Below are 23,863 nucleotides of genomic sequence, written 5' to 3'. Positions count from 1 at the left end.
ATGCTGCATATTCGGATTGTTTTTGCTGGAACAAAAAGCCTTGTTGTCAGCAGCACATTGCCAGTGTAAACTGTAGATGTGCTGCTGAAAACATGATACTGTATGGTGATCTATTAGTGATCGTTCTGTCTCATCATTATTCCTCAGCTGGTGGAAAGAGGCCGGGAAACAAGCGTTGAACAACTTCAGTATTGTCGATCAAACTCGTTTAGCGGCCTGAACTCAGCGCACGTAAATACAACAGAAAGGCTTCTGTGTGATGTGCAATATGTTAGCATTTGGGGACCCATTTTAAACTTTGCCTAGGGCCCCACTTTGCCTAAAACCGGCCCTGCCTACAAGTGTACAAAGATATTATACAGTCACCATGTGACAAGTGGGCCTGTGTAACTTCAAATGCCAGGGCTGAATTTTAGTCCCAGTCCGGCCCTGTCCCTATGAGTACTGATCTCTGACTATCTCCTCCCTATGAGCACTGATCTCTGACTATCCCCTCCCTGTGAGCACTGATCTCTGACTATCACCCCCTATTAGTACTGATCTCTGACTATCACCTCCCTATGAGTACTGATCTCTGACTATCACCCCCTATTAGTACTGATCTCTGACTATCACCTCCCTATGAGCACTGATCTCTGACTGTCACCCCCTATTAGTACTGATCTCTGACTATCACCTCCCTATGAGTACTGATCTCTGACTATCACCCCCTATTAGTACTGATCTCTGACTATCTCCTCCCTATGAGCACTGATCTCTGACTATCCCCTCCCTGTGAGCACTGATCTCTGACTATCACCCCCTATTAGTACTGATCTCTGACTATCACCTCCCTATGAGTACTGATCTCTGACTATCACCCCCTATTAGTACTGATCTCTGACTATCACCTCCCTATGAGTACTGATCTCTGACTGTCACCCCCTATTAGTACTGATCTCTGACTATCACCTCCCTATGAGCACTGATCTCTGACTATCACCTCCCTGTGAGCACTGATCTCTGACTATCACCTCCCTGTGAGCACTGATCTCTGACTATCATCTCCCTATGAGCACTGATCTCTGACTATCACCTCCCTGTGAGCACTGATCTCTGACTATTATCTCCCTATGAGCACTGATCTCTGACTATCTCCTCCCTATAAGCACTGATCTTTGACTACCACCTCCTTATGAGTACTGATCTCTGACTATCACCTCCCTGTGAGCACTGATATCTGACTATCACCTCTCTATGAGCACTGATCTTTGATTTTCACCTCCCTATGAGCACTGATCTCTGATTATCATCCCCTCTATGAGCACTTATTTCTTACTATCACCTCTCTATGAACCCTGATCTGTGACTATCACCTCTCTATGTGCCTCCCTATCTTCTTTTGGTATGCTGTGAAGATCACCTCCTTGGGTGGACTGATCTGTGACTATCAGCAATTTGTCCACTGATCTGAGTCTATCACTTCCTTAGGTGCAATGATCTATGCACTGATTCCAGCACATCAGCAATCTATGTGCAATGATCTGTAGTTACCAGCTCCTTATACACTTTAACATTTTCTCCCAATCCTATGTGTGCACTGAGCAGTGGATGTGTCTGTACCGCTCTGTTAATTGCAGTTCCTGTCCATGTCATTGCCAGTTCCCTAATTTCAGTCTTTCATTGTATACTGCTTCTCTGCCCTTTCCCCATCTCTGCAGCTGCAAATCCTCCATGCGTACAATTCTGTAAATACTCTGTTCCTGCACACACAGCTTCACTTTCATGCTGTCTGATATCCACTGCTTATCAGAATGCAGCGCATGATTCACTAGTCCAAATCTAGAAAATTTCCGACAGGCTGATCTCAGTGAGCGCTGCTCAGTGATTTCTGACTTTCGCTGTTCTTTGCTGTATACAGTAACACTATTGAGACCTGTCTATGTTGCGACAAGCTTGTCAGCTAACCCCTTTTTTATTTTGACCTCCTGTTACTCACACATGGTTAAGTACTTTTCTGTTTATTTTGCAAATTTCTCAAAAAGAATAGTACACACATTGGCCATAATTGACATACACAGCATATCACAGCAACATCTAGATGACCCAGATGAGAGTATTTGTAAGGGGATCTGCACTTCAACTTTGAAAAAGTTTCCTTGTAAAACTGCACTTCACTCTCCCTTTCCGGGTCCGGTGCTGAGTCTCCGGCGCTACTGCACTGGGCCCAGAATGGGAGACATACGACTAGGAAGGAGCCCAGGATGGGGAGCATATATAACTGAATGAGCCCAGTATGGGAGACATATGTATCAGGTTGGAGGTCATATATACCAGGGTGATGGACATTTATAAACCAGGATGGGTCCAGGATGGGGAAAATGTATACAAGGAAGAGGCTTAGGATATATTGGAGGACACATCTACCCAAAAGAAGCCTAACAAGCCCTAAAAGTAGATGAAAACAATTTATCATTCTTTGAGCAATGAAAAATCCAATTGATGAAAATCTTATACAATTTGCACTATTTTTGAGGAGTTGCAGATAGAGATAAATAAGTTTTCAGAGGAATATGATAATTGGAGAATTCATTATGGAACCATTTGCATTTGCATGTACATCTTATAGTAAAATATTTCCTTGTTCACTTTTCTTATAAAGTATGGTTGGTCCAGTCATCTGACTCTAACCAAATCAATCACTATTGGTGCTAATACAGACAACCCCAAAGCACTAAGCAGAGGGGGACATGACTTTGGGAGGGGTGGACCTTTAACGCCTGCAACTTTGTTTGAATAGATGTGTAGACTTTAAGCAAGAGTGATTCTGCTTTAAGAGGAAGGAGCACAGTATGTCTGTGTCTGGTGTGTCACTGTGAGGAGGGTGGGGCTTATATAAAGGAAGTAACTCTGTATATCTCCCTCTTTCACTCACTGGATGAACTGTAGGAAACATAACCCGCCTTCCCACTCTGTTATAATCACTGTCCTACAACACTTTCTTTAACTATTATTTGTATAATGATTAATGATTTATTGTATTTGTTTCATTAGTCATTTATATATTGTACCATGTCCAATTTTATCATGGCAATAAAGAGTTAACATTAGCTTTAACCTTCTAAGCCCAAGGGAAGGGCAATCCTTCAGCCATGGTTCCTTAGAGGTTTACTCCATGGGATTTTTTCCTCTTCTGAGCACTGTAGGATGACTCTTTGTGAGTCAAAGGTTTTGCCAAGGTTTGTCCCTTTAATTATTTTACAGGGTATTTACTTTAAAAGTTTACCGAAGTGATTTATAAAAAAAAATGGCTTAAAGTGTCATTATGTGACTTTAGAACTCGTCACAGCTTTGCGATTTAGGAGTCAGGTAGAAGTTGCAGACAAGTTAAGGTGGACTCATTTTAACTAACAGAGGATGTAAAACCTCATGGTGGTGAACAGGCTCGGTTTTGGTGTCCAGCCTGAAGGCTGTTGTAATGGTAATGTCAATCAGGGGCGGGCACAGTGGTTAAGCACAGGAGTGAGGATAATAGGGTCATTGGTGCCCTGAAAGTTTACTGGCTCTGCTTGAATGGCCACCAGTGCGTGCCGCCCCTTTATGGCTGTCTGTCCTGGTGCTGTATGTCAGACAGCTGGGGATATCTGTTGTGAATTTGCTTTTTGCTCCCTCTAGTGGTTGCTAGTTTTTTGACTCTGGTTTTTCTGTCATTCCTTTTATCCGCACCTGGGTCGTTAGTTAGGGGTGTTGCTATATAAGCTCCCTGGACCTTCAGTTCAATGCCTGGCAACGTAGTTATCAGAGCTAGTCTGCTGTGCTCTTGTCTACTGATCCTGGTTCCAGTTATATCAGCTAAGTCTGCCTTTTGCTTTTTGCTATTTGTTTTGGTTTTGTATTTTTGTCCAGCTTGTTCCAAATCTATATCCTGACCTTTGCTGGAAGCTCTAGGGGGGCTGGTGTTCTCCCCCCGGACCGTTAGACGGTTCGGGGGTTCTTGAATTTCCAGTGTGGATTTTGATAGGGTTTTTGTTGACCATATAAGTTACCTTTCTTTATTCTGCTATCAGTAAGCGGGCCTCTCTGTGCTAAACCTGGTTCATTTCTGTGTTTGTCATTTCCTCTTACCTCACCGTCATTATTTGTGGGGGGCTTCTATCCAGCTTTGGGGTCCCCTTCTCTGGAGGCAAGAAAGGTCTTTGTTTTCCTCTACTAGGGGTAGCTAGATTCTCCGGCTGGCGCGTGTCATCTAGAATCAACGTAGGAATGATCCCCGGCTACTTCTAGTGTTGGCGTTAGGAGTAGATATATGGTCAACCCAGTTACCACTGCCCTATGAGCTGGATTTTTGTATTCTGCAGACTTCCACGTTCCTCTGAGACCCTCGCCATTGGGGTCATAACAGTTTGCCAGGCCAGTATTAAATGTTTAATGCATTGCAGAAGAGGGATTATAAGAAAGAAGATTCTGAGTTTTTTTTTTTTTTTTTCTTCTTCCCCTTTACCTCAGAGTGGCTATGCTTGCTGCAGACATGAATGTCCAGACCTTGATTACAAGTGTGGACCAGCTGGCTACTCGTGTGCAGGGCATACAAGACTATGTTATCAGAAATCCTAGGTCAGAACCTAAAATACCGATTCCTGAACTGTTTTCCGGAGACAGGTTTAAGTTTAGGAATTTCGTGAATAATTGTAAATTGTTTTTGTCCCTGAGACCCTGTTCATCTGGAGATTCTGCTCAGCAAGTAAAAATTGTTATTTCGTTCTTACGGGGCGACCCTCAGGATTGGGCTTTTTCGCTGGCGCCAGGAGATAAGGCATTGGCTGATCTTGATGCGTTTTTTCTGGCGCTCGGTTTACTTTATGAGGAACCCAATCTTGAGATTCAGGCAGAAAAAGCCTTGCTGGCTATGTCTCAGGGGCAGGACGAGGCTGAAGTGTATTGCCAAAAATTTCGGAAATGGTCCGTGCTGACACATTGGAACGAGTGTGCACTTGCCGCTAATTTTAGAAATGGCCTTTCTGAAGCCATTAAGAATGTTATGGTGGGTTTTCCCATTCCCACAGGTCTGAATGATACTATGGCACTGGCTATTCAAATTGACCGGCGGTTGCGGGAGCGCAAAACCGCAAATTCCCTCATGGTGTTGTCTGAACAGACACCTAATTCAGTGCAATGTGATAGAAAAACCGCAAATTCCCTCATGGTGTTGTCTGAACAGACACCTGATTTAATGCAATGTGATAGAATCCTGACTAGAAATGAGCGGAAAATTCATAGACGCCGGAATGGCTTGTGCTACTACTGTGGTGATTCTACACATGTTATCTCAGCATGCTCTAAACGTATAGCTAAGGTTGTTAGTCCTGTCACCGTTGGTAATTTGCAACCTAAATTTATTCTGTCTGTAACTTTGATTTGCTCACTGTCATCTTATCCTGTCATGGCGTTTGTAGATTCAGGTGCTGCCCTGAGTCTCATGGATCTCTCATTTGCTAAGCGCTGTGGTTTTACTCTTGAACCATTAGAAAATCCTATTCCTCTTAGGGGTATTGATGCTACACCATTGGCAGCAAATAAACCGCAGTATTGGACACAGGTTACCATGTGCATGACTCCTGAACACCGCGAGGTGATACGTTTCCTGGTTTTACATAAAATGCATGATTTGGTCGTTTTAGGGCTGCCATGGTTACAGACCCATAATCCAGTCCTGGACTGGAAGGCTATGTCAGTCTCAAGTTGGGGCTGTCGTGGTATTCATGAGGATTCCCTGCCTGTGTCTATTGCTTCTTCTACGCCTTCGGAAGTTCCGGAGTATTTGTCTGATTATCAGGATGTCTTCAGTGAGTCTGAGTCCAGTGCACTGCCTCCTCATAGGGACTGTGACTGTGCTATAGATTTGATCCCAGGCAGTAAATTTCCTAAGGGAAGACTGTTTAATCTGTCGGTACCTGAACATACCGCTATGCGTTCATATATCAAGGAGTCTCTGGAGAAAGGACATATTCGTCCGTCTTCTTCCCCTCTTGGTGCGGGATTCTTTTTTGTGGGAAAAAAGGACGGATCTTTGAGACCTTGTATTGATTATCGGCTTTTAAATAAGATCACTGTCAAATTTCAGTATCCTTTACCGCTGTTGTCTGACTTGTTTGCCCGGATTAAGGGTGCCAAGTGGTTCACCAAGATAGACCTTCGTGGTGCGTACAACCTTGTGCGCATTAAGCAAGGTGATGAATGGAAAACCGCATTCAATACGCCCGAAGGTCATTTTGAGTACTTGGTGATGCCTTTTGGGCTCTCCAATGCGCCTTCAGTTTTTCAGTCCTTTATGCATGACATTTTCCGGAAGTATCTGGATAAATTTTTGATTGTTTATCTGGATGATATTTTGTTTTTTTCTGATAATTGGGATTCGCATGTGGAGCAGGTCAGGTTGGTCTTTAAAATTTTGCGTGAAAATTCTTTGTTTGTCAAGGGCTCAAAGTGTCTCTTTGGTGTACAGAAGGTTCCCTTTTTGGGGTTCATTTTTTCCCCTTCTGCTGTGGAGATGGACCCAGTCAAGGTCCGAGCTATTCTTGATTGGACTCAGCCCTCGTCAGTTAAGAGTCTTCAGAAGTTCTTGGGCTTCGCTAACTTCTACCGTCGTTTTATCGCTAATTTTTCTAGCATTGTGAAACCTTTGACGGATATGACCAAGAAGGGCTCCGATGTAGCTAACTGGGCTCCTGCTGCCGTGGAGGCTTTCCAGGAGTTGAAACGCCGGTTTACTTCGGCGCCTGTTTTGTGCCAGCCTGACGTCTCACTTCCCTTTCAGGTTGAGGTGTTTTGTCTCTGCTGATCAGGACGATTGGGTGACATTCTTGCCGTTGGCTGAGTTTGCCCTTAATAATCGGGCTAGTTCCGCCACCTTGGTTTCACCTTTTTTCTGCAACTCTGGTTTCCATCCTCGCTTTTCTTCGGGTCATGTGGAGCCTTCTGATTGTCCTGGGGTGGATTCTGTGGTGGATAGGTTGCAGCAGATCTGGAATCATGTGGTGGACAACTTGAAGTTGTCACAGGAGAAGGCTCAGCGCTTTGCCAACCGCCGCCGCGGTGTGGGTCCCCGACTACGCGTTGGGGATTTGGTATGGCTTTCTTCCCGCTTTGTTCCTATGAAGGTCTCCTCTCCCAAATTTAAACCTCGTTTTATTGGGCCTTACAAGATATTGGAAATCCTTAATCCTGTATCTTTTCGTCTGGATCTTCCTGTGTCGTTTGCTATTCACAATGTATTTCATAGGTCCTTGTTGCGGCGGTACATTGTGCCTGTAGTTCCTTCTGTTGAGCCTCCTGCTCCGGTGTTGGTTGAGGGCGAGTTGGAGTACGTGGTGGAGAAGATCTTGGATTCTCGCCTCTCCAGGCGGAGGCTTCAGTACCTGGTCAAGTGGAAGGGCTATGGTCAGGAGGATAATTCCTGGGTGGTCGCCTCTGATGTTCATGCGGCCGATTTAGTTCGTGCCTTTCATGCCGCTCATCCTGATCGCCCTGGTGGTCGTGGTGAGGGTTCGGTGACCCCTCACTAAGGGGGGGGTACTGTTGTGAATTTGCTTTTTGCTCCCTCTAGTGGTTGCTAGTTTTTTGACTCTGGTTTTTCTGTCATTCCTTTTATCCGCACCTGGGTCGTTAGTTAGGGGTGTTGCTATATAAGCTCCCTGGACCTTCAGTTCAATGCCTGGCAACGTAGTTATCAGAGCTAGTCTGCTGTGCTCTTGTCTACTGATCCTGGTTCCAGTTATATCAGCTAAGTCTGCCTTTTGCTTTTTGCTATTTGTTTTGGTTTTGTATTTTTGTCCAGCTTGTTCCAAATCTATATCCTGACCTTTGCTGGAAGCTCTAGGGGGGCTGGTGTTCTCCCCCCGGACCGTTAGACGGTTCGGGGGTTCTTGAATTTCCAGTGTGGATTTTGATAGGGTTTTTGTTGACCATATAAGTTACCTTTCTTTATTCTGCTATCAGTAAGCGGGCCTCTCTGTGCTAAACCTGGTTCATTTCTGTGTTTGTCATTTCCTCTTACCTCACCGTCATTATTTGTGGGGGGCTTCTATCCAGCTTTGGGGTCCCCTTCTCTGGAGGCAAGAAAGGTCTTTGTTTTCCTCTACTAGGGGTAGCTAGATTCTCCGGCTGGCGCGTGTCATCTAGAATCAACGTAGGAATGATCCCCGGCTACTTCTAGTGTTGGCGTTAGGAGTAGATATATGGTCAACCCAGTTACCACTGCCCTATGAGCTGGATTTTTGTATTCTGCAGACTTCCACGTTCCTCTGAGACCCTCGCCATTGGGGTCATAACAGATATCGCAGTACTTGTGAATCCCAATGTACTAGCACTTCACCTGACTCCTAATGTGATTGTTTTAGTCTTGTGATTTAAATAAAATTGTGGCCATTTTAAGACCAAAATAATGTCTTTTGTGTATAAATTCCAGTGTCTAAGTTTACTGTAGTTATGGTTGTTTTAAGATGGAGTGGTGGTCCGTCCCACATCCATAAGTCATGTAGATTTAAACTTCTAGCCATGACCAGTGATTCCTAACATATAGCAGAATTGATCGGTATATATTGGGCTTCATTCCACTACCATAGCTCAGAGGGTCCTAGGGGAGCAATTGCTCTTGTTGCTGGTTACCAGTGGAAGAACCAATAAGTCTCAAACCAGAGTGCTTAGATAAAGCGCTTGGTCAGCAAACTGAATCTCTATATTTATCTTGTATATATGTGTTTTAATATAAGCAGAATCTGCTGTAGAATTCTAATTAAAAGGATAATCCCCCTCATTTATTTATTGAAGTGTCTGATCCACTCATTTAAAGATGATTTGCTTATAAGGGCTTATCGAAAATGTCATAGCAAAATTGTGATGGGGCTCCCATGTCTCCAAAGAGAAATCAGGAATCTATTTATTATGTCCCTTTGTCCTTAGAGGAGTCCTTTGGTAAATAAAAATGATATAAGTAGGTAACTAGACACTATCACATATACAGTGGGTATATGAGATACCACAGCCCCACTTTGGTGCTTTTTGTATGTATTTAGTTTTTCTTTTTTTATATAATGCTTTAATTTATACTAAAAATGTAAAAAAAGGCACAATTTTCATTTCTACAATTTACATACAGGATTACACAACAGAACACACTGAGCAACTTTTGAAATATATTAAAATGTTCTATTCATGTTCCTGCTGGCTTCAGAGCTGAAATCTTTCATCAGTCCCAGAAGGTTCAGTGTCTATACAGTGTCTCTGCTTGCATGGCAGAGGTTCGAGACAAAAACCACTGCTGAGCAACAAGGACATAAAGGCTTGTCACAGTTTTGCTAGAAAACATCTTGATGATCCCCAAGACTTTTGAAAGAATACTCTGAGGACTGACGAGACAATAGTTGAACTTTTTGGAAGGTGTATGTCCAATTACATCTGACTTAGAAGTAACACAGCGTTTCAGAAAAGGAACATGATACCAACAGTAAAATATGTTGGTGGTAGTGTGATGGTCTAGGGCTGTTTTGTTGCTTCAGGATGTGGAAGACTTGCTGTGGTAAATGGAACCATGGATTCTGCTTCTGCTGTCTACCAAAAAATCCTGAAGGAGAATGTCCACCCATCTGTTGTGACCTCAAGCTGAAGCACACTTGGGTTATGCAGCAGGACAATGATCCAAAACACACCAGCAAGTCCTGGTTTAAGAAAACCAAAATGAAGACTTTGGAGTGGCCTAATCAAAGTATTTACCTTAACCCGATTTGAAATCCTGTAGCATGATCTTAAAAAGGCGGTTCATGCTCAGAAACCCTCCAATGTGGCTGAGTTACAACAATTCTGCAAAGATGAGTGGGCCAAAATTCCTCCAGAGCGTTGTAAAAGACTCACTGCCAGTTATAGCAATTGCTTGATTGCAGTTGTTGCTGCTAAGGGTGGCCCAACCAGTTATTAGGTTTAGGGGCAATCACTTTTTCACACAGTGCCCTGTAGGTTTGGATTTTTTTTCTCCTAATAATAAAGACGTTCGTTTCAAAACTGTATTTTGTCTTTACTTGTGGTATCTTTGTCTAATGTTTAAATTTGTTTGGTGATCTGAAACATTTAAGAGTGGCAAATATGCAGAAGAATAGGAAATCAGGAAGGGGGCAAACATGTTTTCACACAACTACCGTATTTTACGGCACATAAGATGACTTTTTAACCCCTGAAAATCATCTCAAAAGTCGGGGGTCGTCTTATACAATGGGTGCGGCGTGTGCAGGGAGCGGTCCTGTATGGTTCCCAGGATCTGGAGGAGAGGAGACTCCTTCAGGCCCTGGGATCCATATTCATGTAAAAAAAAGAATAAAAATAAAAAATATGGGATATACTTACCCTCCGATGGCCCGCGGCTCTCAGCGGTTCAAGTGGCGGCCTCCGTTCCTAAGGATGCATTGAGCGAAGAACCTTCGATGACGTCACGGTCACGCGACCAGTCATGCGACCGCGACATCATCGAAGGTCCTTCGCTCAATGCATCCTTAGGAACGGAGGCCGCCACTTGCACCGCTGAGAGCCGCTGGCCGGGGTAAGTATATCCCATATTTTTTATCTTTATTCTTTTTTTTACATGAATATGGATCCCAGGGCCTGAAGGAGAGTCTCCTCTCCTCCAGACCCTGGGAACCATCCGCACTGCACATGCTGTATAAGATGTCTGGGCGTATAAGATGACCCCCGAGTATATCCCAAGCTTCATATTTTATATGGAAAAGTTGGGGGTCGTCTTATACACCCAGTCGTCTTATGCACCAGAAAATACGGTATATATATATATATATATATATATATACACACACTCCAAGGAGTTGTGGAGTGTGTCAGTGACTGCCTTCTGGACATCTGTCAAGTCAGCAGTTTTCCCCATGATTGTGGAGCCTACGGAAACAGTCTAGGGACCTTTTTAAATGCTTAGGAAATCTTTGCAGGTTTTTTTTTTTGTTAATTATTCTAATTTACTGAGATAATGACTTTTGGATTTTCATTGGCTGTAAGCCATAATCATCAACATTAACAGAAATAAACACTTGAAATAGATCACTCTGTAAGGACTCTATATCATATATGAGTTTCACTTTTCGTATAGAAGAACGGAAATAAATTAAATTTTTGGTGATATTCTAATTTTGTGAGAAGCACCTGTTGATAGATAGATAGATAGATAAATAGACAGACAAATATATATAAAAATAAAATAATAACATGGCTGACTAAACACAATAGTATGTAAACATACGAAAGAAAAAATCCCATCCCACCATGAAAGTACCCAGTGATTTCTCACCTGTGAACGCGGTACCTGGTGGTATATCCTTGTTGGTACCTCTCAGCAAAGTCCATGTATTGCTGGGCCCCATGGAATGGGCCCCTGTTACTAAGCAACCAGTCCAGTGATGCCTGACCGGATGAAGCGGCCGAGCCATGTTGCCTAGAAAGTGTGGCTGTAGCGGTTGCCAAACACAGCATTACAGACAAGCAAGTCAGCACCAGCCATGCCCAGTCAGAGCGGGTGTACGGGTGCCACCTCATGCTTCTCGGACGCAGCGAAATGCTTCATTCTCCCCCTCACACCCTCTCTCCCTGTGAGGAAACAAAAAAAAAAAAAGAAGGAAAATCAGAAGAGCGAAAATCACGGTTCTCAGAAGTCAGCCTTCATCCTCCCTATTTCCATCTTTATATACTCAACAGTCTGTTGTGTTTACTTTCCGTAATCAAAAATTGACAATACCAATAGCTCAGAATTTGCTTTCCTGGGAAGTTAAAATGCCCGCCATTAACACTCATTAAATCAGCAGCACGGTTACCATGACAACTGTTGATAGCGGCCACAAAACTAGTTCGCGTGAAGAAATTTCCAGGGTTTTTTTTTTCCGGAGAATTTAATATAATTAGCTTTCTTATGAACACTCAGTCACCTTTAAATTGAAATTTTCACTTAATTGCTTACTGCGCCCGGTACAAAAAAGAAGAAAAGAAAAGTATTTTACTGTGCTCTTTGGGTTCATTACATTTCCGTTCCATCAGAATACAGGTCTAGTCGATGTGAAATTAAGGATTTGGTGTAGGAGGCCATATTTATGGGTTTGCTATAGTAATTCTCATTGGTTTTCACAATGCCCTGGAAATATGAACTTTACAAATGTGAAAGCTTAATAGGCTATCATTCCATCTATGAAGTATCCTATTTTCATCCAGCATTATTGTACTTATCCCTTTGTCTGGATATCACATAATTAGACAATTACGTGAAAAATAAAAACCGCAAGGGCAAGAAAAATCAATTTACTTATAGGTAATGCACTTCTCAATGAAACCGGTATTAGGTAAACAGCATGATACTATTACCTCCTAAAAAAACACTTTTGAATATTGAGTGTTTTGTTTTTATTCATCCTGTTGTATCTCATTAATAGGTCAAAGGCATTAGTAGATGCGAAAAGGTACTTAGAGGAGAAAAAAAGTCAACAAATGTGATTTTCTATGCTGTAATGTATCTGATAAACACAATAATTACTAAATGTTAGACGTAAAGTACAGGTATCAGAATTTTCAGATTAGAAACAAAAAGGTTTACTGTGTCTGGTGTTAAAAAAAAGTACGGGAATGATTTTATTCAACATTTTTTTGCGTATATTCTCTCATCCGAGAGAATCGGGCCGATTGGGCTAATAACGCTCTGATCGAACGCTGATCATCGTGTGATCCGATTCTCTCGAATGACAGAAAATGAAAAAAAAACATTTCTCCATCATCTCCATTTTGTTAGTGGGTGGAAATCGGACAACACCAAGATGTCATCCGAGTGCAGTCTGATGTTACCCTCGGACTCATTGACTTGCATGGCCAAGTACGATCCGAATATTGGATCAAGCTCGGGCATGCAGATTTTTTTTCCTTGGACCATCTTGGTCCGATGAAAAAATCTGACATGTGCACGGCCTCATAGACTACCTCACTGATGTTTTGTCAGATCACACTCGAACCGAAAATACGGCCATGTGCACGAGCTCTTAGGCTGGTTTTAAAGTGCAAATGATCATGTCAGGCAAGCAGGGTTGCTGATGTGACTTTAAAAAAAAAAATAAAAAATCACGGACCGACAATACTGTCCTATATTTTTATGGACTATCCTGGAATTTTTGAACGGTTTGCAACTCTGCAGGCAAGTCATTAAAAATCCATATGAGTCCAATGTTTTACAACTTGTCTGTCGTGGTCAATGTACTCTAGTTTTTTTCAATTCAACCCCATCTACCTGCATTACGCAGTGGCAAATGGAGATCTTTGGCTGCACGACCTGTATCGCGGGCAAAGTAACCGTCTATTCTCAGACAAAACAGAGAATTCCACCTTTTTTAATAGTTTTTTAAGGGGACGTTCTAAGTTCTGTATTAAACTTGATCTCCCCTCTGTACCAGTGTGTCACTGTAAACCTGTTTACTGTAAATGATATCTATAACTCTGTATGTAACCCCTTTCTCATGTACAGCACTATGGAATTAATGGTGCTATATAAATAAATAAATAATAATAATAATAATAATAATAATAATAAACTTATGGAAGAAAGAATCCAATGAATTCTGTGCTGCTTTTGGGGTTGCATTGTTTTGGAGATTCTGAATTCTGGATTCACCTCCTAGTGTCAGTGGGCATTTTTGGAGCCTAAGCTAATGAAATAACGCAACTGTTTCTTCTGCAATGTGAAGTTCTTCTAGGAGAACACATAAACACACTATAACAACTGTCGATCGACAAGCCAAACGACCTTTATTTACTAAACATTCACATGCTGCCATTTTCAAGATAAGGCTCCGATCAAATGATCAATGGTTGAGAGCAATCATTCTAATTAAAAAAAAATTATCTGGGCAATTGTATCCTAGTGAAGATTAATTTAAATGATAAAGGTTAAAGCGTAGATGTTGTTTGAATTTTTTTTGCTATAAATAAATAGTGATGGGCGGACCTGTGGATGTTCGGGTCCATTGGGTTTGGCCGAATATTAAGAAAAGTTCAGATACCAGAACGGTACCAGTGAAGCACCAACTCTGGCGGTAATCTTTCACGCTGCTAATGGTCAGAGTTCTGTGGTTCCCACGCTGTCACACAGATGATAGCATATGAGCCAGCAGCTGTGACCGTCCATGTAGAGGTTACCGCTGGTCACAGACGTCGCCTGATGAGAGCACTAGTCCCATTATCCTACGCCTGGTCTCGCTGATATCAGTGAGAGCAGGCGAGGCTGATGAGAATATTCACCGGCCAGCACCTGTCCATAGTAAGAAAGATGTCAGTGAGATACTTATTGCAGTGCGTGTGTAGCTTACAGTACATGTATTTATTGAATTAATAAATAAAAGAAAAAATGGCGTGGGGTCCCCTCTATACTTGATAACCAGATCAGGTAAATCTGAGCACTCGATGTGAATAAAGTATTCACGGTTCATTGAGCTGGACCCTTTTCATTTTCTGATTTCCTACACCTTGACGCGGTGTCTCCAAGCGCTGAACATCTTTGGAATGCCACATACAGTGAGCTGCATCTAATCTTTCTACAGTTCCAATACCCGAACAGAGCTTTGAAATAAAGTTTGGATTGGATACCAGAACTCAAACTTCCACGGGTCCACTCATACCTAATTAAGAGCAGATTTATATGTAAATTTCTAATTTATTTATTTTTACATTGATTGGAAGTGGTATTCCACAAAGCCAGTACAAACTCCTTTCCAGTAAGGGCAAAAACACAATAAACTATGAAAATTCAACTGGCGGGCATCACTACTTTCCCTGAATAGTGACTGAAGTTCACTCAGTTTCTTAGAACTCTGTGTTTTCCTGTTCCACTGTTGTTCCTCCTTGTAATTTATGAATAAATTGACAACCGAGTGTTACCAGTTGGAGTTGTGTCCCTACACAGTGTGGCACCGACAGCACAGATTGGACAGTATCAGACACATACCCTTTGACAAGGCGATTGGTAACACCCAGTTGTCAACTCATTATCAAATATTCTGGAGGAATAAACGAGGAATAGCTGTCAAGAGTGGCAACAGCTTCTCTTAAAAGCGAGACCATTGTTACTAAATTTTGTTAAAAACTTTTTAGGGGCATCTTTATCTTCTGATAGTTTCTGTGTCATGATCCAGTCCGGGGTTTCTTTCTGATTATTCTCTCCCCGGGTTGGTCATGCGGGGGTTAATCTTCCCTGCCTCATTTTGGGATCTGTCTGGCTATTTCAGTCTGCTGTTACCTGCAAGCAGTGTCAGTTATAGTTCCTGTCTCTGGCTTGAGCAGATGACCCCGTTATACCCTGATTTGTCCTCTGCCCGTTTACCTAGGTCCCGTTCCTGTGTTCTCCTGTGACTTCGCCCATTGTAGTACTTGCTCTCCATGTTGTGACCCCTTGGTATTTGACTTGGCGTGTCCTCTGACCTGTTTGACTGTCTTGCATCTCTGGCCTTCCTGCTCCCGATCGGCTCTGACTTCTTTGGCTTCTTTCTGACCACGTATATTGCTGTGACCTCTGGTACTTTGTTCCCTCTCTGTTGCTGACCTGTCTTTGTCTGACTACTCTTTCACCACCAAGTGGCTCTTGCCTGCTGCTCTGTGATTTCACTGTCAGTGTTCCTGTTTTGCTTCACCCGCACTCCCCTAGTGGAGATTGTGTGCTACTGCGCTGCAGCAGGCATTACACTCAGGTTCCCATTTCCCTATTTGCAGACTTTCACTAAATCTTTAGATGTTTAGAAACCAAAAATGATAAGTGAGTATACAGAAGAAAGGGAGGAAGGGGATGCAGCTGCAGTGCCTCTTAATCAGTGTATTTGTGCATGTCTTTAGGTAAGAAGAGGAGCAGCAGGTGGGCTCAGAATGACCCAGCACTAAACTCATAGCTCTGAGATCACACCAGAAGAGCACCCCAAAGGATATCATTTTTTTAACTATTTATTTTCTGGTTTCAGTACATTACTGTGCGTGTCAATACCATAGAATCAGTGGAATAGTTTATCCATATCAGGTGTGGACCTACTATTGGTGCAACCTGAGTAGCCACACAAGGGCCAAAGAGGTAAGGGGGCTATTTCCACATCCAAAGCAGACTTTTGATGAGCCATTGGACTGTGAAGGGCCCATATTTTGTTCTTGCATAGAGACCCTCTGTTCCTGTTTGCCAGTGACCCATAATCTGGCAACGGCATCTCCAACCTCCGCAATGCAAATCCCCCGCATCCATTTTTACATTGTATTGGCGGTACAATGTGGCTTCTATTAACATTATTTAACTCGGCCCAAATTAAATTCAGTGAGAAAAAAGCAAAGCATTAGCTCCCGGTTACACGAGCCTCGTGGAATGTAATATGCATTAATAATGGTCCTGTATTATGGCCTGCAGCTTATAATTATCATGGACCAAAGCAGTTCACAATAATAATTATAAATAAATAATAGTCTGGCATCAGGCGGAACAAAAGAAATACATGCTACAAAATTACTTAAATAATTCAAACTTCGGATTAGAGCCTACCAATACAAGATATTTTTTTAAAAAAGCAGGTTTTGCATACTTTAGTGCTGGATTATTTTATTCTTTTGTGATTCTTTGCAATGATGTTTTCAAAAGGATATTAAGTCTAATTTGCATGTAAGCATTGGTAAGGTAATCCAATCTTTCCAATTTCAGTGTGACCGTCCTACTAGCTTATGTACCGGTACTACCGGTATATGAAGACCTCCTGACTCTCCCCCCCAACAGACGATACAGGGAGAAAGTAGGATTGGGCATGAACTACTGGGGCATCTTAGTAGAAAAAAGTTTCTGAAGTGTCTGAAACAATCTTACACTACTCTATTAAAGCATATGTATGCTCAGCCAAACCAAGCGTGCATGTGTATGGACTTCCTGACTTTCCCACTACAGATCATGAAAGGAGAAAGTAGGAATTCCAGGGGCTCCTTAGTAGAGATAAGCCTCTGAAGTGTCTGGAACATCTTACTCCACTCTCAGTCTTAAGGCTCATTTACCCAACCGTATTTTCGGCCTGAGTGCTATCCGTGAAAAATCCGAACAGCACTCGGACCAATATTATTCAAAAGATCATTGCAGAGGAGCGATTTTTTTTTTCACTGACCGAACCTGTGTGGGAAAAAAATAATGCATCATGCCACTAGTTTCCACCTTAAAATGGATGAGAATTACTCACTCAAGTCTATAGGTGCAAGAAAATAAAATCAGATGCCCTACGGAGCCACAATATAGTATCTGTTTTTATGCATACAAAGCAATTCTGCAACATAGGAAATTTTAAATGGTCCTGTAAATGATTAATTTTTAAAAACGGATTTTGTATGGATACAAGTGAGAAAAAAATTATCCCACTTATTTGGATGAAACTTTGACAGTTTTTTTTATAACCTCGGAACCTTGTGAACATACCCTTAGAAACATATGTAGGCTCAGCCAAATCAAGTGTGCATGTGTATGGGGGCCTCACAACCCTCCCACGACAGATCATGTAAGGAGAAAATAGGATCAGGTATGAACTTCAGGGACATCTTAGTAGAGATAAGACTTCTAAGTATTTATAGCAGCCTACTATCTTCTTTAGGGCTTGCGTGAACAACATCCATATATATTGGGCTTGTGCTGTCTGTGGTTTTCATGGATAGAACTTGCACCCATTTTATTCTATGGGTGTGTGCACATGTCCGATTTTTTCCTTGGAACACTCGGCTTGCACTTTTTGCCTCTGAGAATCGGATGGCACTCGCCAATGCAAGTTTATGGGTCCGTGCAAAAAATCAAACCCTTAGACTGCTCCTGGTCCAGAATGAAATACATCTCAGGGTACTGAAAGAGATAGCAGTGGAAATTGCAGAACCGCTAGCCAGAATCTATGAAAATTCCTGGAGAACAGGAGATGTGTCAGAAGATTGGAGAAGGGCAAATGTCCTGATCTTCAAAAAAGGAAAGAAGACGGAGCCAGGAAATTACAGGCCAGTGAGCCTTAGGCTACTTTCACACATCAGGTTTTTGCCGTCAGGCACAATACGTCGAATGTTGAAAAAAATGGATCCATTGCAGATTGTGAAAAACTGATGCGACGGATACGTTTTTTTCGACGGATTCGACTAGCTGATCCAGCTAATTGGATCCCAAAAAATTGGAGCATGCTCAGTTAAAAAAAATGGAATCCGCCTTCTGGCACCAATAGGCTTCCATTCTAGCAAAAATCTGGAAGTGCTGTCCGGTTTTTCACCGCAGACAAAAAACATTTCTGTGTATGTTTTTTCCATATTGCGGAAATCTAATTTTTCGCCGGATCGGCGAAAAACGGATGAAACGTATGGCCATGTGGCACAATCCGGCGCTAATACAAGTCTATGAGAAAAAAACAGATCCGGCTGCATCTTTCACCGGATCTGGTCTTTTCAAAATTAGCCGGATTGAGTCTGACAGCAAAAGCCTGATGTGTGAAAGTAGCCTTACTCCTATACCAGGAATGATCTTTGAAAAAATTATTAAACAGCATGTACTGTATGTACAATTTGGAAAATAAGTATTTGATATGCTGCCAATTTTGCAAGTTTTCCCACCTACAAAAAATGAAGAGGTCTGTAATTTTTATTGTAGGTAAAATTCAACTGTGCATAGATAGAATCTTAAAATTAAATAACAGAAAATCACATTGTTTTATTTCTACATAATTATTTTGCATTTTATTGCATGAGATACCGTATTTGATACAACAGAAAAACAGATCTTAATATTTCGTACAGAAACCTTTGTTTGCAATTACTGAGGTCAGACGTTTCCTGTAGTTCTTGACCAAGTTTGTACACACTGCAGCAGGGATTTTGGCCCACTTCTCCATATAGATCTTCTCCAGATCTTTCAGGTTTCGGGGCTGTTGCTGGGCATCATTGAGTTTCAGCTGCCTCCAAAGATTTTCTATTGGGTTTAGGTCCGGAAACTGTCTAGGCCACTGCAGGACCTTTAAATGTATCTTATGGAGCCATTCCTTTGTTGCCTTGGCTGTGTATTTTTGGTCATTATCATGCTGGAAGACCCAATTACGACCCATCTTCAATGCTTTTACTAAGGGAAGGAAGTTGTTGGCTCAAATTTTGTAATACATGACCTCATCCATCCTCCCTTCTATATGATGCTGTCGTCCTGTTCCCTTTGCAGTAAATCACCCCCAAAGTATGATGTTTCCCCCACCATGCTTCACGGTTGGTACAGTGTTACTGCTGGTTGGTAGGTGATCAAATACTTATTTTACGCAATAAAATGCATTTAGTTATTTAAAAATCATACAATGTGATTTTTTGGTTTTCATTTTTTTTATTCTGTCTCTTACAGTTAAAGTGTACCTACGATAGAAATTACAGACCTCTCCATTCTTTGTAGGTGAGAAAAATTGCATTTGATAAAGTTTCTCATACTATCCTAATTGGAAAAGTGACCAATTATGGGATTGACAAGGCTGTGGTTAGGTGGATTCATACATGGCTCAGTTATCATACTCAAAGAGTGGTAATGTGGTTATCATACTCGAAGACTGCTTGCACATCCAGTTGGAAGAGTATTTCAAGTGGGGTACCACAAGGCTCTGTCCTGGCCCCAGCGTTGTTCAACGTTTTTATAAATTATCTACATAAGGGAACTGAAGGTATACTAATCAAATTTGCAGATGATGCAAAGCTAGGAGGGATAGCTAACAATAGGGAAGACAGAGAATGAGTTCAGAAGAGTCTAGAGAAGCTTGAACAATGGTTGGGCAGCGACTAACATAATGGTACTTAACAGGGAGATAGGCAAGATTCTAAACCTGGGCAAGAAAAACAAAAATGACACCTACAGAATGGGAGGATCAGAACTAAGCAACAGCACGTGTGACAAAGACTTGGGTATACTAAAAGATCACAGACTGCACATGAATGCAGTTAACGGACCGGGCTTATATCAAACAAGGACCTGGTGGCAGTCCTATTGGGCTGACCAGGTGCTGTTTCACTGGTGCTAGTGAAAGGGGCCTCACAGCCTGCCAGGGTTGTGAGTAAGTGTGGATATCAGTGACTGTGTGAGCTACATTCTCTCACTCTCGTGGCTTCTTAGGGGAAGTCTGGGTGAAACTGTGCCAAGCTGACTTTAAGTGTCCCCAGAGAATGCGGAACGTCATGACAAGTCCTCTCTAAGTCCTGCATACAGTGGGAGTGGATGACCATCTAAAGTGTATGGGAGCCTACCGACTGACCCAGGCAGATTATGTGGCCATACTTGCCAATGGTCTAACAGGACAGTCCAACATCCCAGTCCACTAATTTACATGATTGCAGCTCACATACCACAAAGTGGTCGTGCAGGATTGGAAAAATGTGGTACTTTTACTCCAAGCCACGCCACCCTTCATTTAAGTAAATGGTACAGACATGCCATACCACATATAATTTATGGACAGATGTAGTGCTGTTTTGGGAAAAAAAAAATCATCCACATTTTTCTAATTCTGAAAAGACTCTTAAATAATGTTGGTAGTTACAGAATCAGATAAAACAAATTTGAAATTGTTTAAAGCAGCAGATAGACTATGCTTTAACAGTGAATATAGTGAGCAGAAAACCTGCGTAAAGTGCTAATAGGGAAAACATAGTAAAATGTTTTCAGCGCTGATGTAATTAATTTATGAATGCAATTTTCCTCTTTTTTATTTTAGATGTACAACATAATGTACCTTCCTCCTTTCAGTATATAATTGGGGGGACTGTGTAGCAGGTGAAGATGTTCCTATTATCTTCTAATTGCCAATCGGTGACAGACAACATTTATTAATCAATGTTCACATTTTGTATGTGATGTATGTTTAGCCTGTACAATGGGAGCATAAGCCCCGTGATACTAATAAGGCTAAAAAAAATGTCTTTGTGACCTATGCCTAGCTGGTATATGTCAATAAACCACAAAATACTGGTATGGATTACCATAGTTAACTACACTTTTACATGCAGTGCTAGGTATAGAGTCAAAAAAATGTGTACTGCTTGGTATATAATATGTTTTCATTGGACTAGAGTTGAGCAAAAATATTTGCAGGACTTTGATCCAGGTGTCATGTTGGTAGTCTGTGGCTGCTATATCAGAACCATACAAACCTCCACCTACCGGCCTACCTGCCAGCTTCCCCGACACCTTCTCTGATTGAAAGCCACAGGGTGAGGTCATGTCAATCAGAAGAGATGCCAGGAATGCCGGCAGGTAGGTGAAGGTTTGCATGGTCCCTGCTGTGTATTACTAGCAGTTAGGAACTACTAATGTGGCACCTGGTCCAGAGTAAGATGTCAACACGTAGGAGGAGGTTTGCAGGTCTCTGGTGTGTGAGCTATGGACTACCAACTTGGACTACCAACAGGAGGTTAGGAATAAGGACTATCACTCTTTGATCTTGCCATCATATGTTTTTAGTGGATTCAAATAAAAGCCTTTTTTAACAAACGTTCTGGATTATCTCCTGTCCTTTTGAATGCTTCTGGATTGCCAACTTGGCACTTGGATCAGAATAAATGTATACAGGTAGTAGGGGGTTCGTAAGGCTATGGTATGTCAGCCATAGATTACCAACCTTGTGTTTGGATCAGAGCAGGATTTACTTAGGTAGGAGGAGGTTCACAAGGCTCTCGTGCAGTAGCCATGAGCCACTGAAGAGGCATTTGTACCAGAGTAAAATGCCAACAGATAAGAAGAGGTTTGTAAGTTTATGGTGTGTCAGCTATGAACTACCAACTAGGCACTTGGACTAGAGCAGGATTTACACAGGCAGGAAGAGGTTCGAAAGGCTCTGGTGCAGTAGCCATGGACTACCAACTTGGCACTCGGACCACAGGCTCTGGTGTGGCTGCCACGGACTACAGACATATCTTTTGGACCAGAGTAGGATGCCGACAGGTAGGGTGAGGTAACCAAGGGTCTGGCTTGGAAGCCAGAGGTTACTGATGAGGCTGTTGGATCAGGGTCCAACAAACATTTTTGCTCAACTCTATGTGGGACCCTATGGTTGATGTTGAATGCTTGCTTAGATCCTGGAGTATAAAAACCATTAATGTTACATGGACAAAGCCTTAGTTTTCAAATTGACAGTAGGGAGTGATATTATTATTCTTTGAGGGTGTCAATGGGCCCTTCTTGACTAAAGGGCTTCTGTGCTGCTTTGTAGGCCCCATATTAATTGCTGTCTGCTCACCATTGGTTTGTTTCCCCGCATTACTTGTCTAATATCATTAATTTAATCTTGAAGAGGGGACTGAGTCCAGGTCCAAAGGGTGATAAAGCTATAATGAGCTTGGCCCATTCTTCTTGTTCTTAGTACAGTAGTTGGTCGGGCTACCTTAATGGTAGAAATACCCTTGGAAATGATGACTGATGCGATTACATATTTTTAATAAATAATTACATCATTGGCATTCATTTGCGAATTAGAACAGTGTGTATACATTCACAAACTCTGTCTACTCTTTCCAGCATGGGTTGACAAGGCGAGAAACATGAAACAACATGAAAAGTCCACCATCAATTGTTATAGAACGAAAACCGTGTATTGGAAGAAATGGAGCAATATGAAGGTTTCTTCTGATCGTCCGGTCTCACGCATTTCATGGTGTAATCTGTTTTCCTGAATGTGAGCCAGGTGGTAAGTTTAATGTATGATGAAGGCACTTTTGTTTTATGAGTGTGTGAGAACGTTCCCGTGTATAAATGGAGCATCTGCCGATACAGTACAGTATGACACAGAGGTTAGCGCTTTATAAAAGCACAAGGTTAGGCAGAGGGCGAAAGCAAACATTGTATATTCCTGACTGCCGGAGGATACACTTTTAATCTTGATGGGGCCTGCAGTGATTTACAATGCAATAGACCGCTGACCCCTATGGCACGGAAACTGATAAGAGCACAAGTCCCTACTCAAAGACATGGCCATATATTTACCTCAATCTCTATCTACCTCAGGCTTTCAATGGGCGGACATGATATGAACACTCTGCAGCAGAGGTGCCTGTGGATAGTGTAATATTAATGATGGTAGCAAAGGGTGAGAACATCTAATTTGATGAAATGTGAAATAGACTTTTTCACAATCCCCGAGCCATAGAGTCATTGCCTGCCCGTGAGATTACCACTATAAATGTGTATGTGATGGGAAGACGGCATGTGCGGTATGTAGCCCTAGGCTCCGTTAGTAATCGTCATATTGTAATTCCATGCATAGAACTGTTCTTTCTAATTTTCTTCTTGACTATTAGTTTTAAAAGTTAAAAGCTTTTTCCCAAAACAGTAAGTTATCTCTTATCCTCCAGAAAACCACAAGTTATTCTCCATCTCTTGTTTGGGGGATAACTTGCCAATTGCTGCAGGTTCAGCTACTGGGGTTCCTGAACCCCGAGAATGGGACTGTGTACTTCCATGACTTAGGCCGGTTTCACACGTCAGTGATTCCGGTACGTGAGGTGACAGTTTCCTCATGTACCGGAGACACTGACACACGTAGACCCATAAAAATCAATGCATCTGTTCAGATGTCATTGATTTTTTGTGGACCGTGTCTCCGTGTGCCAAACACGGAGACATGTCAGTGTTCGTGGGAGCGCACGTTTTACACGGACCCAATAGAGTCAATGGGTCCGCGTAAAACACGGACCTCACACGGACATTCTCCGTCTGGGGTCCGTGTGCGTGCAGGAGACAGCGCTACAGTAAGCGCTGTCCCCCCCACATGGTGCTGAAGCCGCGATTCATATGTTCCCTGTTGTGATTTTGCTTTTTGCTCCC

General features: G+C 42.2%; 1 protein-coding gene across 2 annotated transcripts in view; it reads right to left on the bottom strand.

Annotated features, from left to right (window-relative positions):
* The window catches only part of BRINP2 (BMP/retinoic acid inducible neural specific 2), a 380,544-nt gene that overhangs the window by 342,101 nt on the left and 14,580 nt on the right, over window positions 1-23,863 (bottom strand). For both annotated transcript variants that reach the window (XM_077277295.1, XM_077277294.1), the window contains exon 2: window positions 11,321-11,616. In XM_077277295.1, coding sequence (XP_077133410.1) covers window positions 11,321-11,565 — 245 coding nt within the window. In that variant the 5' untranslated portion in view covers window positions 11,566-11,616. The remainder of the gene's footprint in view (window positions 1-11,320; window positions 11,617-23,863) is intronic.

The sequence above is a fragment of the Ranitomeya variabilis genome, chromosome 8 (genome assembly GCF_051348905.1).
Source record: "Ranitomeya variabilis isolate aRanVar5 chromosome 8, aRanVar5.hap1, whole genome shotgun sequence".
NCBI classification, from domain to species: Eukaryota; Metazoa; Chordata; class Amphibia; order Anura; family Dendrobatidae; genus Ranitomeya; species Ranitomeya variabilis.
The sequence above is the reverse complement of the archived record's forward strand: the minus strand, read 5'-3'. Positions and strand labels throughout refer to the sequence as shown.